The following is an 18,602-nucleotide window of genomic DNA, read 5'->3' on the forward strand; positions in this document are numbered from 1 at the left end:
TTTGCCAGGAGGAAGAGCAGTCGTGAGTTTTTGTGTACATCATGCGGATCCATGGTCTGCATAACACCACAGCACTACAAATGCTTCTTCTACTGTAACTCGAGCTCAGCTTTCTCACTCAATTCTTTTAATTTAATTGCCACTGTGCTTTGCTTGCAATCGAATGTGTGTGTTTGTGTGTGTGTGTGTGTGTGTGTGTGTGTGTGTGTGTGTACGGGTTCGTACTATCCTGGTGGGGACCAAAATCTGACTTTTACTATCCTGGTGGGGACTTTCTGCACCGTGGGGACCAAAATCCAGGTCCCCTCGGGGTTGAAAGCAATTTTCACACTCAAAATGTGGTTTTACTGTCAGGGTTACAATTAGGTTATGGTTAGGTTTAGGGTAAGGGTTAGGGTTAGGCATTCATTTTTAATGGTTAGGGTTAGGGTAAGGGGCTAGGGAAAGCATTATGTCAATGGGATGTCCCCACGAGGATAGCAAACCAGACATGTGTGTGTGTGTGTGTGTGTGTGTGTGTGTGTGTGTGTGTGTGTGTGAGACAGAGGACTAGCCCATCAATCAGTGCTGCTGGTGGCTCTCACGCTAATCAGTAAAGTGTGTGTGTGTGTGTGTGTGTGTGTGTGTGTGTATTGTGCCTGAATCCTGGTGCACCCTTTGCCTTGTAACAAATTCAAGCTGACAGCAGGAACTGTATGCAGTGCGACCACTACTCCAGTCCCCCTCCCCCCACGTGAACTGAACCCTGCATCAAGGGTCATTATATAACTCCCTTTTTCTCTCCCTCCCTGTGACACACTGGGAGTGTTCAGCAGAGTGTCGGGGGGGCTGGAAGTTAAGCTTTGGGATTTTTGTTTGAGCCCCACTTCTCCCCTTCTGCACAGGCATCTAACCTCCTTTCAGTCATCTTCTAGCAAAGCACGGACTCCCACAGGGCGCGAGGATTTTCCTTTTAATGACACAGAGACTGGTTGAAGCTATGATAGGATGGCATCCTTGCCTCAGTCTGCGGTGGAAAAAAGCGTTTCTTTGTTAAATAGGGCACATCTGTTTACAATCACGCACTCTGAATCTTCTTGTCCTCCTCCTTCGCTTTTTCACACTTACACGCACACACGCAGTCTATTTGCCATAGCAACAAGGGTTAGCAAATGAGGCAAATATCTGTGGGGGGGAATTGGTCGCAAATCGCATCCCGATCGGCTTCTGGTCTTTTGATCACTCGCTCTCTCGCTCCTACATATTTATGTGAACGAGCGTGATCGTCCAGAGCTTTCTGTGGAGTGATTAGCAGCGCGCCCCGTGCTGCTCGAACACACCTCAGCCCGATTGGTTATTGGTTTGGTGACTCACCGCGTACGACTTGTGTGCAGAAGAGCGGTAATTCATCTATAATAGGTCCGAATACTTTCGTAATAAAGCAAAAGATGCACGTTATTTTTAACAGTACTGTGATTTTAGGGTTTCCACAGACGCACTTTGTGCCCAACAATCCGTAATCCGTGCGCCATTTTTGCGCTTTTCTCGTGTTAGCTATAATAATAATAATCATCATCATAATAATAATAAAAGATCTCTCACTTAATAAATGGAGATCCCAGGCTCTTCCTTAGTTGGCACTGCCATTAAGGTGCATAATAAAAACGAGAGATTAAGCATGATGGCGCGTGCTCCATTTATAATTAGTGCGCGTAACGCTGCGTCTCCGTGCGTCTCCCCGTGATTAGCCAATCTGCATCCATCTGCTCGCACTGCATCAGCTGCCACGTTAGGCCCAGTGTGGACGTCACTGATTTTTTTCCCCTCTTTCCTCACCTTTTTTTTCCTGTTCCACCAGAGCATCTCTCTCTCTCTCTCTCTCTCTCTCGCTCTCTCTCTCTCTCTCTCCTTCTGCTCTCCCTCTCTTTCTACACCGCCCACTCCTTCCCCAATCATTGATCCGACCACTCACTGCCGCCTCGCCGGCTTCTTTTGCCTCATTACATCGCCCGCTGAGCTTTCTGCATTTTTTTAGGGAGGAGAAACGGCACATTTTGGGACCAAGAAAAAAGAAAAAGAAAAAACACATCACCATGGCGAGCACCGAGGATAAAGCGGCCAACAAGGAGAACGTGTCCAGCTGGAAGGACTCCATCTACAACCCGAGAACCGGGGAGCTGTTGGGTCGTACTGCCAGCAGCTGGGGTAAGGATCCCCGTTACACAGCAGTCAGTTAGTGGCCGCGCTTTGACATTCACGGAGCTTATACCTAATCCTATATTCATTTTCAAAGCATTTATAGCCACGTGTCTCTTCGGTATAAAGCCTCCTATAAATTTCTTTCTGTGGATGGATTTAAATGAGTGCCACATAGATGGCTGAGAAGCCATCACAGGCCTGTGTGAAGGTGTTAAAGGAGAAGCCTGTACCAAGAGGCTCGCCAAGATAAATGATGCTATCAGAGGTGTGCAGCAGTCTGTCTCTGCTGCATAGGGAAAAACAGCCAAGCAGGCGATAATCAGTCACAGCAGCCTTGTACATTTTTTAAATATATATATTTTTTAATGAATGATCAGCATCTGCATTAACAGAGTTATCCGGGACCTGCACTGACACAGCAGCGCCCAGCTGAGAAAGATGCTCATCATAGCTGAGGAATGTGCCACAGGCACAATCAATATCTGATCAGGCCATACATTTTATGTAATAATCCCCCAGTTATTTCCAGAGTAAGGTAGTAACAGGGGTACCCTCCCTCTAGCAGCCGGCTCCTATAGGCTAGCGCAGATTGTCAGGCTGCCTGCGCCCCTGTGCTGCTGTGCAGTGGGATGCTCCATTGCAGTTGCATGGCCGCCCACATTAGCATGCCTGTCAAGGTCAAATGGGATTCCCTCTCTCCTCTTTCTCTCTCTTTTATGCACCAGGCAGGTGCATTGTGGGATACTGTTGGAGTGGAATGAGGGAGGGGGGGGTGTACAGCGGGAAGCTGAGGGGTCCACCCCCCACCCCCCGTTTTTGGCAACTTAGAGGGCATCCGTGCTGTGCAGGCTGGATGATGGTGAACCATTTTGAGTCAGATGTTCCCATAAATACAGCTTTTTCTCTCCCTGCAGTTATATAAATGAGACAGCAGATGCCCCGAGAAACTGCAGCAATCTTTGAATCACATTTGGGCTGAAAAGAAGTGAAATGGGGCCTCACATTTGTTAGCAGTCGGTGAAATTTCCTCCCATATTCAAAATGGTTTCCCTCAAAGGGACAGTTCATTCAAATGACCTGAAGACGAGGGGAAGTGTAAAGAAATCAAGCGTAAGGCTGTGGCTAAAATTTGCAGTTAATCACAGTGAATCCCTCTTTATCTCATCACCATCATCTTTCTCTTTCTCTTATGTGTTTCCTCCTGTGACATCCTCCAGCACTCATCCTCTTGTTCTACTTGGTCTTCTACTGCTTCTTGGCCGGCATGTTCGCTCTGACCATGTGGGTGATGCTGCTCACTCTGGATGACTATGTGCCGAGGTACAGAGACCGCGTTCCAGAGCCAGGTTAGTATCTCTCAAGATTAAAATACACAGGAGTAACTGGACTTTTCCTTTTCTGTTCCTGGCAGCATCACTCATCCAGGCATTCATTATTAATGCCTGCACCAATAAGGTGCTGTCACAATAAAGCACTGCATAACAGCTGCTTTTTACATCGATCTATTTTGAAGACTCTTCCTGTGTGATATCACCAGTGGATGCTGTTGGCTGAGTGTTTTCTTTCCGAGTGTATAAAGAGGGGAAAATGGTTCTACAGCCCACAGACAATCAAAGATAGCCAAAAGTTGCAATGTTTTATCCCGCTTTTCTCGTTCACAGTGAACTCCCTGCCCTGTTCCCGCCCACAACCAATCAGCATCTTCATCTACTTTGAACTAGGTGTTGTTGGTTTTTGGAGGACTGCTTGGCAGGAACCCATGGTTTCACACCGAATACCAACCCAAACAGACACAACCTTGTAGCATAAATTCACCATGATTATTTCTATATCTGCGTATTAGGACATCATTCACCTCCACCTTTAATGATGAGTTTTGATAACTCTGTATAGGCGTGGTTTGATGACCATTAGAATAGTTTCCAGGTTTTTCCAAGGGTAGACAGGAAGAGACCACCCTCACTAACTTCTGAGCTTTAAAGATTAATCCTAGTAGGCTTTCTTGGGGTAAAGAGTTAACAGCAGATGTAATGGCTCTAAGGTTACTTGGGTTCAGTTGATCTCCCTGCCCACAGTGCAGTCACCACACCTGTAAGCAGGAGTGCAGCATGAAGATGGCCATGCAGAAGTGAATTTCAGATTTCCAAATGAATCCTTTTAATAGATTATCAGAATCAGGTTCTTCTACAGTACTCATGGTGACAGCCCAACTATGCTGCTTGCTATTTCTTAGCTGACAAACAGAAGGCTAACATTTATTACCAGCTGGATAGCAATGCCATGATGAAGGGCTTCAGGGTGAATCCTGAAAACATACTTTTTAAACTCTCAGCTGTATGCAGAGCCAATTTTTTTTATGCTCTGCCAACATACCGTCAGCATAAATGACACTTAATAACAGGGTAATTGTTATTCATAACCGCTGATGCAGACCTGCTGCTAGACAGTGTGGTTGTATAAAATGTGGCATACTTGTTACGAGATCATCGATGGCTTTGGCAGGACATAACAATGTTTGAAAGATAAAAATCAAGTTGCAGGCGCCGTGTTGTTTTTGGTGTCATCTCTGACAGTAATCAATGCTGATTGCTGTTGATAGTTTCGATTTTTGTGTTGATGTTCAATGTGTAAATCTGGCTTCCTCCGAGTTGATGGCTGTGTCTGGTTTGTGTTTCAAGTAATTTTTATTAGATGATTGATTGTATTCTGGTGATTCATCTTGGATTGGAGGAGAAGCTTTCAGAGACTAACATTATTCTTTATTTAAAAGCTCACAATCATATTATATTATAAAACATTCATAAATGATCTCAATTTTGCAGCAAATATTATTTTCGTTTTGGCTTCAGTGCTCCGTAGTATGGTGGTTTACACATTGGCCTAACGAGTGAAAGCTTCCCAGCTTGATCCCGGGAGGGACACAAATCCCTTTGGGGTTGTGTCAGGAAGGGCATCAAGCGTAAAAAATCTGCCAAATCAAATAAGCGGAGCTACCCGCTGTGGCGACCCCGTGTGAATAAGGGAGCAGCTGAAAGTGGCTTTTTATTTGGCTCAAGTGCTGAGAGGGCCTGTCCAACTCACAGTGCCATCCCCACAGCACCACCTACCTGAAACGCATTCAGGGTGTGTGTGAGTATGTGTCCACCTCTTTCCTTCGTTTACCTTATGTCTCGTTACAGGGTTGGTGATTCGTCCAAATTCACTGGACATTACTTTCAACAAATCTGACTCAAAAAACTACAAAACCTATGTCAACCATCTGGAATCCTTCCTGCAAAGTAAGTGCACTTTGCTCTAATGCACGGATAAATTAAACAGATTGAAAGCAAGCTGTAATAAAAAGAATACCACTCTCCCTCTCTCTGATCTTTTTCCACTGACTCTTGCCAAATATCTGAATACGCTGTACCTCAATCCATCTCTGTCTCTGCATCAGGATACAACGATTCGATGCAGGAGAACAACGAGGAGTGCATTCCAGGAGAGTATTACATGCAGGACGGCGGTGAGATGACAAAGAAAGTTTGTCCCTTCAGGAGGACCTCCCTGAGTTTGTGCTCTGGCCTTTCCGACACCGACTTTGGATATCAAGAAGGAAAGCCCTGTGTGCTGCTGAAGATGAACAGGGTAACACCCGCTATTTCTCACAGATCCAGGGAAACGCGCGGCCTTTTCCTGTTTTCCGCACAGCCTCTATTCTCCACTTATTTGTCCCTGTGCTGAGAGTTCCCAAAAATAAATGATTTCTAATTCTGGACCCACACAAGCAGCAGTCGTGCACAGTTTCAACCTCTCTTCCTGTTTCTCTCCTTTCGTAGATTATTGGCCTGAAGCCAATTGGGGATCCCTACATCAACTGCACGGTCAAAGTAAAGCATTTTCTCTACATTACACTTGTCCTGCTGGCTTGTATGTGTATTTTTTGTCTTTTTTATTTCTTTCATATAAAAACATAACAGTTTCACTGTTTTCTTTCTGTTGATCTCGCTTTCATTTCTTCCTTCTTTTTGTTTGTGTTGTGTCTGATATCTTCCTGCATGCTGTCACTGATGGCTTTAGGGTAAGATAAATATGTAAATTTTACAGGATAAGGCCAGTAGGGGTGTTAACACATTTTCATTATGTAACATGCCATTATGCAGGTGACTCTAAACCAGTCTTAGTGCCATTCTAAAGTCTATTTTAATCTAATCGGTGTGAGTTTTCTGCCAGAAATGTCACTTTTCTGGATTGAGCGGAACGCATCGTGTTTTCCACTTCATTTAAACCTCCTCGCTAACAGCAGAGAGTCCTCACTTTTCTGTCTTGTTCCGTCCCGTTTCATGTGGTCTCGGAATATGTCTCATTAATTCGACATTAAATGAATTACTTCATTGTAAAATCTTTACTCTGAGACGTGTCCTGCCTTGCAGAAAGACCACCCGGTCCAAATGCACTACTTCCCAAGTGAGGGCCGCATTGATAAGATGTATTTCCCCTACTACGGCAAGAAAGCCCATGTAAGTATTTAACTACAGCCGGACAATGTCCACTAACCTGCCCAATAAGTGATGTGTTACTAATAAATGATCGCCTTGGTCCTGATGCAGGAGAACTACATGCAGCCCCTGGTGGCTGTGAAGCTGCTGCTCACCAAGGAGGACTACAACAAGGAGCTGGCCGTGGAGTGCAGGGTAGAGGGCACCAACCTGCGCAACAACGACGAGCGGGATAAATTCCTGGGCCGCGTAACGTTCAGGGTTAAGGTGGTGGAGTAAAAGGCAAATATACAGCCTGTGAAAGGAAATCTAATTGAAGCTGCCCACTAAGGATTTATCTTTATTTTATTTTATTATTTTTTTTAAGAAAAGGAAGGAATCGTCAAAACGTCACAAAGGCGGCATTTTGGGATGTGGCACAACACAGTCAGTGATACAGTGGTACCACATGCTGCTTTCATGACATTTCTGACTTTTCTTTTCTTAACGATTCCTCGCTGACCTCCTCAAAGACCCTCATAACAAAGCACAGGCTCCGCTCCTGAGTCCGTCCATCCACACGCCCTCCCTCCCCTTTCCCCCTTCCCCTCCCTTCCCTATTCACCTATTGCACTGTTCATCCTCCGCTCAGTTATGTTTTTTTTTTCTTTATTTGTATTGACGTGATTCGATAACTTATAGCCATTGCAACCAAGCCATTTGGAGCTGTTGTGTAATTGTTGATGAAACAATTTTGTTTAAATTTGTTTTTAGAGCTTCCCGCTGCCAGGGAAGAGAGTGTTGCTTTCATCTCTTAAACTGTATGGATTCAGTATTATCATCAGTGTGGAGAGGATTTTTATCTTGCTGTATAGTATAACTGAGAAAGTAGAACATCTCCAGAGTATTATTCGTCGCACATCACAAAGACTTCATGGAAACATACCGTGATAATCAAGTATAGCCACTGTATCCCTGTATATGAAATGCCAATTACAAAGTCCCTTTCTACTATAAATACATTGTGATCCTATATCATATTTAGGGGAATTATAGATAGATCTTTGTCTTGTGGTCCGCGTAGCCACAACCCAGTCTTGTGCTGTGTGTTCGTCTGTCTGCATGTCCGTCTGTCTGTCTGCCCGTCTTCCTGTTTACTCACCTCTCCACTGCAATAGCAAACACGTGGGTGAGCCCTCCGGGACTTGAGACCACCTCGCGGGGCAGGGGGCGGGGGGTGCTGTCGTGTCGACTGTGGTTCAAGGCGACACGGGCGCGCACTCACTCGCGAGAAGGTACGGTGTAAAAATTAGCTTTTAAGGCGGAGAGGCGCTGGAAAAAGCGTTGTTGCAAAACTCAAAAGTTCACTGTAACTATGTACTGTATATCTATACGTGATCTGTATATCTATCTGGGTCTCAAAGATTGTTAGTTTTTCTCTCTTCTTCAGCCTGTTGATCTGATTGTCTGCCAATCTATTACTCTTCAATGTATATATATATAAACTATCTTACCATATTTACTTAATTCACACTGTATTTTTGTCACAAAAACACAATGTCTGTGCACTGTAAAGAAATAATTTAAACAAAGATTTACAGGAAAATATCTTATTCAAAGCTATGTTTACACAGTCTTAAAAGGAACCCGCATTTGAACGAACAACTTGTAACATCTCTTCAGGGTGCCTTAAGACCTGATGAAATAAATTGTGGGATAAGTGATTTTGAAGAAAAAATTGAGTCCTGTGTTGTGTTTTGTTTTCCTTCATTCAAATTCTACCTTAAATTCTGTCAGCATCCAAGTCAAACTTCACTGATTCTGATTCTTTACAACAATTTGCTTTTTTGCACCAATATCTAATATAGTAGACGCTGTGCAGACATGGAAGATGACCTGCTGAAGTTCTGATTACGGAGCGTCAGAATGGAGAAGAAAGGCATGGTTGCCAGATGTGCTCGTTTTAGCTGATTACTCTGAATCATCTCTTTACGGAGAATAGTCTGAAAAAGAGAAAATATAAGAGAACAGCAGTTCTCTGGAAGAAAATGCCTTTTTGATGCCAGAGGACAGAAGAGAATGGTCAGATTGCTTCAAGGTAATAAGAAGGTAACAACTATTTAAATAACTCATTACAACCAGTTTATGCAGAAGACCATCTCTGAATGTGCAACATGTCAAACCTTGAAGCAGAAGACCTGAGAACAGGAGACTGAAGCTAATATTTGCACAGAGTCACTAAAACTGGAGAAACAGAAGATTTGGATAAACACTGTCCACTCTGCTGAGTCACATTCAGATAGTAGGGCCAGAATTTAAATGAGATGAAACCATTTGGTCGTCAAAATTACCAGCTGAGCATCGTTTAAACACCGCAGCCTACCCGAGCATTGTTGCTGACCACAGTTTGTGTTTGTGACTGCACTCTGCCCATCTTCCCAGCAGGATAGTGCACCATGTCACAGAGCACAAATGATGTCAAACTGGGTTCTTAAACATGATAATGAGTTCACCGTACTCAAACCGCCATAGTCACCAGATCTCATTCCAACAGAGCACCTTTGGGATGCGGTGAAACAGGAGATTAGCATCATACATGTGCAGCTAACAAATCTGCAGCGACTGTGTGATGCTATTATGTTAATATGGACCAAAAGTTTCCAACACCCTGATGAATCCAAGTCATGAAGAATTAAGGCAGATCTGCAGATGTCATAGTGTCCACTGAGTATAGTCAGCTTTTCTTTATTTATTTTTTTCCTTTTTTTATTGGAGTTGAGATAAATTCCAGAGGTTGTCATGCTCTAGGAAAAAAAGAAATAATAGCAACAATAAAAACAAAAGCAGCTTTTCTTCCTCTTGTGAAATAACAATGATTTGACCTCTTTTGTCCAGGCACAGTTACATAAATGAAGCCATGTGTAAAGATGGAGGGGGATTCTGTCTTTGGAGGAACTGATAACAACTCAGACACCTGATGCCCAGAGCCAAACCTAGGCACGATTGTTGTAATGGGTCACAACCCCCCCCCAAAACACTTATTTAATCTTTAACAAGGACATGTTTTCATGCATGTATCAATTCATTTTTAGGGCTCATCTTAATTTCGCCCATCCTGTGACTGAACAAAGGAATGTATAATTGTATTTTTGGATGCATCATAAAATTACATAATTGTACTTGTTTAAATTCCCAATTCTGCTTCATACCTCTGGGACTGGAAAGAGAGCTAGTGCGGGACCGCAGTTGTTTATTGAAGCCTGGGATTGTTTATCTTCAGCCTCTAAGTACTCTCACCGCAGTTGCAGCACATATTTGCTGGCACACGAGGGAGCCAGAAGCAAGAACAGTTTAGGAGTGAGCGTGGCACTAACACAGTGCTGCTTGTTGGATGACGAACTGCAAGGGAGCAGGTCTTGGTGTGGCATTTGAACTTAGCAGGTACATGCTTAAATAAAATCTAAACAATCATTAGTCCGTAAAGATTTGTTCATCTTTATAACCTCAACAGTCTTTTCCTCATTTCTCAGAAACCTAGTCTAGCCTGGTATTTGTGCATAAGGCCAGACCTGTAACTGAGTCTGAAATGGCTGTAGAGGTCAGAATACATCAGTAGAGGCATTCGGATCACACCTGTCCACTCTAATTTCACAGCGCCTTCATCTGCCCGGCTCCTGCAGCGCCCCTGGGCTGCAGCAGCTCAGTCCTTCGTTGTCAACAGCAGTCTGAACCCAAGTCCTGCTACATGAGATAATCTGTCGGGGTTTAGCTGCAGCAAGAATCCACCTTAAGTTCTGCTAAGCTCTTACCGTCCTTGAGTTGGACTGAACAACTGGTACTGGAGACAAAAGAAAGTAAACTTCTTCAGCTGTATGGACAAAGGAGGTGGGCAAACATGTAAAATAAACCGCTCTGACATGAAGAACTCACACATAAATGAGTGTTTCACGTGTTAGTGTCTTCCATGATCATTTCATATTTTCCCCTTCTAGCCATCACAGCCACCAGGATACGTTTAAGGGTTGACTTTTAATTTCATTCATATTTCACTAAAAAAGGAGAGACCAAACGTGATAAAGCTGTGAAATGTTTTACAGCTGCATCACATTTAACTTTTGATTTTTGCTCAGATTCTTTGCAGTAAAGCTGAGATGCTACAGAACTTGAAGGGATTTGAAGCTGATTTGAGCGAAGAAGGCGCAAGGATAACACTGGTTATCGCCTTATCAGCCATGAGCTAAACATGCCAGTTTGGAGCAGAGCCTGAATGTAGTCAGCATCCTAAAGGGATTAATGCGACTGATATTTTTAGGTTTTACTCCAGAGTTCTCAGCAGCACTATCCCTGTGGTTATATTTAGCCCAGAGAACATGCGCAGCATGACTCCATTTGGGACGCTCTCTGATGCTGGTGGTGGAAATGTTCAGGCTTCAAGGTGACAACAAATGACAAACACATGAATATTCATGAGTGAAGAACGACACTTTTTAAAAGACATTTTAATTTATTCAAATGAGTCACAATTCAAGGAAATGTCTGCTGTGCTGTACATCATCTAGTGTAGCAATTCCTCTCATTTTATATTTACATGCATCGTGTACTTATTAAAATTACCTGTAAAAACTGACCTCTGCGCAAGATCTGGAAATTTAAAAACTCTGAGACGAGTAAACAAGAAGGACACAAATTTTCTTTGCACTAAACTGTCTGTCTCTAGAGTCTCTAGACTCAGCCCAACAACCAAAACAGCATCATCTCAATCTAAGAAAGGAGCCCTGAGTTAGCGTTTCAGGGCCAGTATAAAGCAACCTGTGCATTCCTGGTTCAGGAATTTATTGCTCAATCTGTCTAAATTGTAATCTTTCATGTGCAGCAATGAGCTGCTTTTTCAGCACTCATCTCTCCCCCAAAATCCCAGAGAGAGAGTCTCCATTTCTCACTACAAGCAGAGGCTCACAGCACCAACAGCAGAGGGACTCACTGAAGAGGTTTTTGGTATTCTTCACTCTCTTTCATTTAATTCTATATTATAAATTACTTACATACAATATTTTCCTTTCTCTCTGTGCATAGATATATATATATATATATATATATATTTCTTTATATACAATACATACAATTGTAACAGTTGGTCTTATAAAACTAAAACATTCAGTGTAAATGCAATCCTAATTGTCAGATTTAGGATCACAACAGGTGACTAAAAAAACACAATTATGTCCGCCACATGGTGTTAGATAAAAAGCACTTTCGTCGTAGAAACAGCGTGATCTGATGACAGCAAGGAAAGTGCTCTGAAATTCTACAGTTCGCTACAAATGAACCTCCTCCAATTCTATTGAATGTCTACATGTGTGGTTGTTCCTGTTTGCTTGTAACACAACACTGCTTCAGCTGATAAAACCACACACACTGAACCTCTTAGACAGGAACTTTATAAAGTAATAAGGTAGTTCTGGCACAAACATATTGCTTTAACTTGCTCCTCTTACTCCTCTAATGTGTGTCATTAATGAAAACTTTAGTAACGCTTTCTCCTAGCAGTCATTTATGGTCAAAGTCGTTGCAAAGCTACAACATTAGAAAAGAAAAAGAAGCTGTGAACCTGAGCGACAGTGCTCGAAACACATTGTCAAATCCTTCATACTTTACTGCTTCCCTATGCCATGGACATCCTTACAAGAGAGGGACGGTGCGTCTTTCTCGACAGAGACACTCGTGTTCGCCTCTCATAAAACTTTTTTTCTTTTTTACATGAGTTTAGAAAACAAAATACTGAATGTTAATACTGTTGTTTCATATCGAATGTGGCTGCTCACAGCAACGTACACGTGCCAGACTTCTTGTCATCATCGAGACCTCCTCCACCTTCTTTCCTGTTGGGATCATTGAGCTCATCAAATAGTCCAGTGTCGATCATCTCCTGCTGCCATGGGATGGGTACAGCGCCTGTGCTAAACTCCCTAAAGAATTTCTCGTCATTGGCGTCGAACTCGATGCCCTTGATCTCAGAAAACTCAGCGATGTCACCAGTGTCCTTGGCATAGACAACGTTGGGCTTGGGGACCCATGGAGGGTCAACCAGCCCTGCCTCCAGGCGGGGAAAGTTGATGGTCTTGAACCACTCGTGCTTCCTGGGATCCTCCATGTTGTTCCTAATGAAAAGACAAAAAATACACTTCTCCATCAGAGTTTGTGAATTGCAATGTCCGATCCATGTGGCAACTCAAGGGCAGCATTTAGACATCACAAATTCACAAATGGCAATAAAATTCTTGGATAAAAGAGCCACTTACCTCATGCCCAGACGCTCGTCAATTTTTTTCTTGAGGAACAGCTGGATTATGTCCTTGGTTGGTGCATCAAAGCACTTGTGCTCCCACTTTGGCTCCTCATTTTGGATGCGCCTCTGCACCTCTTCCTTCTCAACCTTCTCCTTTTTGCTCTCAGGGCCTTTAAAAGGTGTGTAGCCAGCCACCATCTCATAGATACTGCAGCCCAGGGCCCACCAGTCCACTGATGTCCTGTATGGAGTTTTGGTCAGGATCTCAGGGGCCATGTAGGCTCCAGTACCAGCCTGGATGAAGGACGAATATGAGATTCAAATACAATAAACACTTCATTAGATATTCTGACCTAATGGAAGATGTTTCATATTTATTCCGAAACTTGAAACTTGTAAGACCATTTAAGGAGGAAGCACATAACACCAAGCAAAAAGTAGGTATAGTATTATAGCATGTGGCCAAACCCCTCAACAGAAAAGAGAGAGCTAAAAATCTTTATAAAGTCTTCACATCTTGTCTCTTTAACTTTCACCTGTCACTCTATTCCCTACTTTCTTCCTGCCCTTCTGCTCCCATCTCATCCTTGCTTTCCCTATATGACCCCACATCTAGCCTCGGACCAGGAGCTTAATCCTATTGCTAAGCCTACTACCTGTCAAGAGTTGTGTATGTCTACGCACTGACAGAGCTGTCCGGCCTCTTATATAAGGGACAGCCATTTCTGGATACTATAGCTTCCAGCAGAAATAATACCAGACAGCACATAGTCATGAATTACTAATGGACATATACCGTAAACTGATATAAAACTTAAAAAGCTACTGCAAGCAAACAGTAGGAACTACAGGATTCACTGTCCTGCTATAGTGACACCAAAAATGCATTTACTATGTGGAGCTAGGGTGTCCTCCATGTATACCCAGGTGCTCCACCTACAGTCCAAAGATAGAAAGACTAGGTGAATGGAAACTAAAGTATTGCCTGTTACATGTCTGCCCTGTGACTTATTGGCACGCTGTATACTGTTTAAACATTAATTATGTATTTTATATTACAAGACACCAAGCATGCAAAACTAGTGAAATGCATTCATTTTCCAGTTTGCTCCCTGTGCAACTATAAAAAAAAAACAAACATGTATGACCACTCGTGTCACAAATTTTAAATCAAAGTTCATCTGATTTCAGTGTGTTTTTAGTGTTTTTAAAGAACCGTATTAGACGTGTTTGCAAAGTAGCACATCTAAACATATTCAGCGTACGTTTTACCTGAATCTGTCAATCTAATCTGGGACAGACTTGTGTAATTCCACTAAGAGGATTAGGGGTCCAAAGCCAGCCTTGCCTGTAAAGGTTAGCCTAGTCACTTTGGCTGGCTGAGGAGCATCAGAGTACGTGATAATGAGCTTACTGGACTTTCATATAGCCAAGAGCTTACTCTTTGCTGCAGCAGGTAAGCCCTAAAGAAACCCTGGTCCTTAGATGTATACAGTGGGGTATAATTTAGTGTTAGCATTACCTACCGTTTGTCAAAAACATGTTTTTGTCAGGAAATCACAATTATTATTATCATTTTAATTAACTATGCAACCACTGGTGTGACCACTCAGTGAGAACATTGTATCTCGATTTCCTTTTCTTGGGAGTAAAGCAAGAGACTGATATGTTATGTATGTGCTGTTGAAAGACAGTGCAGCACAGCTAAGGCAAGGTGCCAGAAATAACTAAATCCCTGTGACCAGATTCTTCAGGGAGACCTTCTTACACTGAGCAAGCGGTACTTTTAAAAGCACTGCACCTGCAAGATCTCTAACACAAAATGGTGGCCTATAAATAGCCCAGCTATAATCTGACCGCTAAAGGATCAAATGACTTATATAATCGATTCAGAGACTCTCATCGCACAGATCCTTAAGGAATCCAGTAATCCCTGTCCGGATTTAAAGTAAACGCCAAACCAGGACTGACATCTGCCCAGTATCTTACCTCCACCTGTCTTCGGATAATTGAAAAAGACGTGGTGGAAATCAAAGCTTGTGTATGTATATGTGTGGTTTATGATGAGTTGACAAAAATATGTCTATAAGAGCATGAGTCAGCACAGGATATTTTGCGAGCAGCAAAATATGCCTTATGCTGCTTCAGGGTCTTTGACTAATAGCCCATTTATGGTAGATATTTTTTACTGTACTTTGGCTGCCCACTCATTCACAAGGAGTCACCACAGTGGGTAGTTCCACATGTTTGAGTTTTTACACTGGATGCCGCTCCTGATGCAATCCTCCTGGAATTAAACCAGGGGTCTTTTGCTTGTTAGGGAAATGTGTAAACCACTACACTATGGAGCCACTATGAAATCCTATAATCAGTCCTGGCATCATATAGCTGTGGCTCTAATGCTAACAGATTTCTAAGCGCTTAAGAGTGAAACTCAGTGTACGTGTTGTTCTGCATCTTGTTAAAAGTGGAAAAGAAAACCCTGCCATCTAAATTTATAACATCACTGTTGTGTGGGACATCTACTCACCATCTGGGTGACAGTCTTCTCTGGAATGATTTCTATGGCCAGACCCAAATCTGAAAGTCGGCACTGGCCTTGGCTATCAAGCAACACGTTCTCTGGTTTCATGTCACGATATATTATATTCATGGCGTGCAGGTGCAGAATGCCAGTGGTGATCTGCGCTGTGTAGTGGATGATGCGTTTCATCTCAATGCCCTTGTCCGCACCCTTGCCATCATAGCCTATGTTGTAAATGTGGTACTTGAGGTCTCCTCCATTCATCAGGGTCATGACAAGGCACAGGTGGGTCTTGCTGTCATAAGCATACGACAAGTTGACCAGGAACAGGCTGTTAACCTTCTCTAAGATTTTCTTCTCCAACAGGGCCATCTTCTCACCTCCCTTCTTCTTCAGACGCTTTTTACACAACTTCTTGCAGGCATACATCTGGCCCGTGTTCTTGACCTGAACAGCACATACCTGGAGGAAAACACGTTACTTGTTAGGAATGTTAGCTTCCAGATGTTAATCAAATCATTCTAATTCATTTTACTACAAAAAAGCATGGTCTTCTGGTAGCTTACTGACTGATCGGATAGCTCCCACTCTCTACTTTAGTATTAACAAAATGTACATAAGAAAATAGATGTGACTTATCCTTTAAAACTTAAATGTTCCTATTTCAGAATTTCACACTAAATATGATCATAAATCCAGAGAGTGGTGCAGGACTTAATGTTTAAGATGATAATCTAGCTTGACCCTTGCCAGTGATGCCTTGCCAAATCCGACACCTCTCTTGCAGTCAAGGCCCACTATCTGAAAAGTCACTTCACTTATCATTGTTTATAATTCAAAGGTGATTTCTACTTTACTAGCTAAATGAAAAGACTGGACTCATTGCTTAACTCTCAACCACTGTGTATGCTGATTTAGCACAAAGCAATAACAGTCACAGCAAATTTTCACCAGATTATCGCCAAAATCTCCACATTTACATTAAACAGATATAGTATAATTTTTTGTGGTGACTAAATTGCTCTTTGGACTTCTATTGTATTAATTTTCTGAGCAAGTTGCATTGTTATATGTTTGTTTATTTAAGCCTGTTTGTCAGAGCCTGACTTGACAGTAAAAAGGTTCCTCAGGGTTCAATTGTGGGTCCTCTATCAGTGCATTAGACACTGTCAGCCTAAGCCATGATGAGATAAAAGCATTTTTACACACATATATTTTTGGTGCCTCTCAATACATTTTGTTTTTGCCGTTTACATAATTTCATACTGCTCTCCACTAATCCACTAATATAATTACTGCTCAGTTAATATGCTTACACAGCAGTTTTTTAAAAATATAATATTTTAAATAAAAGTGCACTTTCAGTCACTGGGTTGAAAGCTTTCATATGTTCTTTAATCCTCAGGTGTTTTGAAAAGACACAATCCCTAAACCAATTAAACAAAGTAATACCTTGTGAAAAGCAAGGCAAAATTTAAGCTGTAATGCCTGTGTGGTATGTGACTTCATGGTCAGTCTCAGACATGTTAAAACTTAAAGATAATTATGTGATTTACTTAAAAGCGAGCACACCTCTACAGCTTAGTTTAGCTTTATCCATACTCTATGGTCATAATGGGATGACTCCTGCAACTCAAATAAATTAATTGAGATGTATTTGCATGCTTACCTCTCCAAAGCCTCCTTTTCCTAGAGTTCTGAACTCATAGAAGTATTTGTCACTGACGGGCTGTTTCTCGTACTCCTTCCACTGGAGGAATTTGTCAAAGAACGGGCTGGTCTGATAATCTGTGAAGGGTTTTCCTTTCAGAAATTCTCTTACACCTTCCTGGACCTTGCCTTTCATCACCTCCTCGAAATTGGCATCGGTGACAGATTTGCATTTGTCAGCAGCCTCTCCAGTAAGAAATGTCAGAAAGCTCTTGGAGTCAGCCTTGCAATACTTGGTCATGATGTTTTGGCGTGCCTTGTCTTTTGTTGCTCCTTCAGCCAGATCCCAGTCATACAACTCATCCAAGAACTCTGCGGCAAGCTTAAATTCATTGTTACTTGCAAGGAACTCGCGGAAAAACTTTTTGCCAATAGGCTGCCTTTCGCAAAGCGATGTAAAGTCCTTTTCAATGGTAGCTCGTATTGACGTGCACGCCTCAGGCTTGGGGAGAGACAAGCTGCGACGCCGCTTTTTCATCTCCTTGTCATCGCCACCCTGAGCTTTTAGGTAGGCCGTGTTGGCCACCAGGTTATCCAGTCCCCCCATGTCACACATCTTGACAGCTGTATGTTGTCTGTCCCCCCTAAGAAACTGGGTTCTTCAGTGGGTGCCGATGGATACCCTGTCACTTTCAGAATGTGTGTCTGTATGACGGCGCAATTTGCTCAAAAGTCACCGTGCAAATGAGCTCCCTTACCCAGTCTACCTGCAAACCTAAGACACACTGACACACCCAGTAATTACTCATTTAGAATTAAATACCAGGGAGGGATTTTGGCTTAAGGATCTTTGTGTGGTCTATTCAAGGATGCTGAGCACGGAAAGGGAATCGTAAGCGGGCTCTGTCGTAAGAGGCTTTGTAGCCCTCTATATTTATTCATGGTGTTCAGTAGTCTTTGAGTAGTTCAGTGAGTTCTGTTGACTATGCATTTAATGTTGAGGTAGTAAAAGATCAGAAATAAGTATAAAGTACTCTGGGAAGAGTGAGTCACGATTAAGCAATGTAGTTCATCAGCATCCTACTTTTTTCTCTTTCCCCTCATCCAGACTCAAGAGAGCAGATACATTAGAGAGCTTGCTCCTAATCTGTCTGCTTCTTTTTTTGCCCTCACACTTTCATTCTCATGATTCACCTCATTCATCACTGATCAGCACGTCACAATGACACCTACTGAGGACATTCAAGAGAATGCTTACCACAAGACTCTATTTTCTTAGACAACAGCCAAATGTTTACTTAGTTCATGTTTAGGGTGTTATCATATCACAATATGATTTTATAGCTCACTGATCTGAGTAGCTGTTGAACAGACATGTGGAGCAGACCATCATAAATTAATCTGTTGCATGTGAAGGCTAGAACACTGAGTTTTGAATCTTGAAAATTATAGCATATACATTATTTGCTATATATAATGTAAAATGCAAATTACTTTCTGTATGAGT

The 18,602-nt window shown here is 42.5% G+C and overlaps 2 protein-coding genes across 2 annotated transcripts; one reads left to right on the forward strand and one right to left on the reverse strand.

The window, feature by feature from the left end:
* Positions 1-1,765: 1,765 nt before the first annotated feature.
* atp1b3a (ATPase Na+/K+ transporting subunit beta 3a) lies at positions 1,766-8,367 on the forward strand. The gene is made up of 7 exons (XM_063461875.1): positions 1,766-2,184; positions 3,396-3,524; positions 5,358-5,456; positions 5,615-5,805; positions 5,997-6,047; positions 6,591-6,677; positions 6,768-8,367. The coding sequence occupies exons 1-7, from the start codon at positions 2,073-2,075 to the stop codon at positions 6,933-6,935; spliced, it is 837 nt and encodes a 278-aa protein (XP_063317945.1). The 5' UTR covers positions 1,766-2,072; the 3' UTR covers positions 6,936-8,367.
* A 2,763-nt stretch (positions 8,368-11,130) lies between these two features.
* Positions 11,131-17,890, reverse strand: grk7a (G protein-coupled receptor kinase 7a). Its single transcript, XM_063461601.1, has 4 exons — positions 17,115-17,890; positions 15,452-15,907; positions 12,935-13,215; positions 11,131-12,793 (listed from the first exon to the last, which is right to left on the reverse strand). The coding sequence occupies exons 1-4, from the start codon at positions 17,709-17,711 to the stop codon at positions 12,454-12,456; spliced, it is 1,674 nt and encodes a 557-aa protein (XP_063317671.1). The 5' UTR covers positions 17,712-17,890; the 3' UTR covers positions 11,131-12,453.
* Positions 17,891-18,602: the final 712 nt, after the last annotated feature.

The sequence above is a fragment of the Pelmatolapia mariae genome, linkage group LG18, assembly GCF_036321145.2.
Source record: "Pelmatolapia mariae isolate MD_Pm_ZW linkage group LG18, Pm_UMD_F_2, whole genome shotgun sequence".
Lineage (NCBI taxonomy): Eukaryota > Metazoa > Chordata > Actinopteri > Cichliformes > Cichlidae > Pelmatolapia > Pelmatolapia mariae.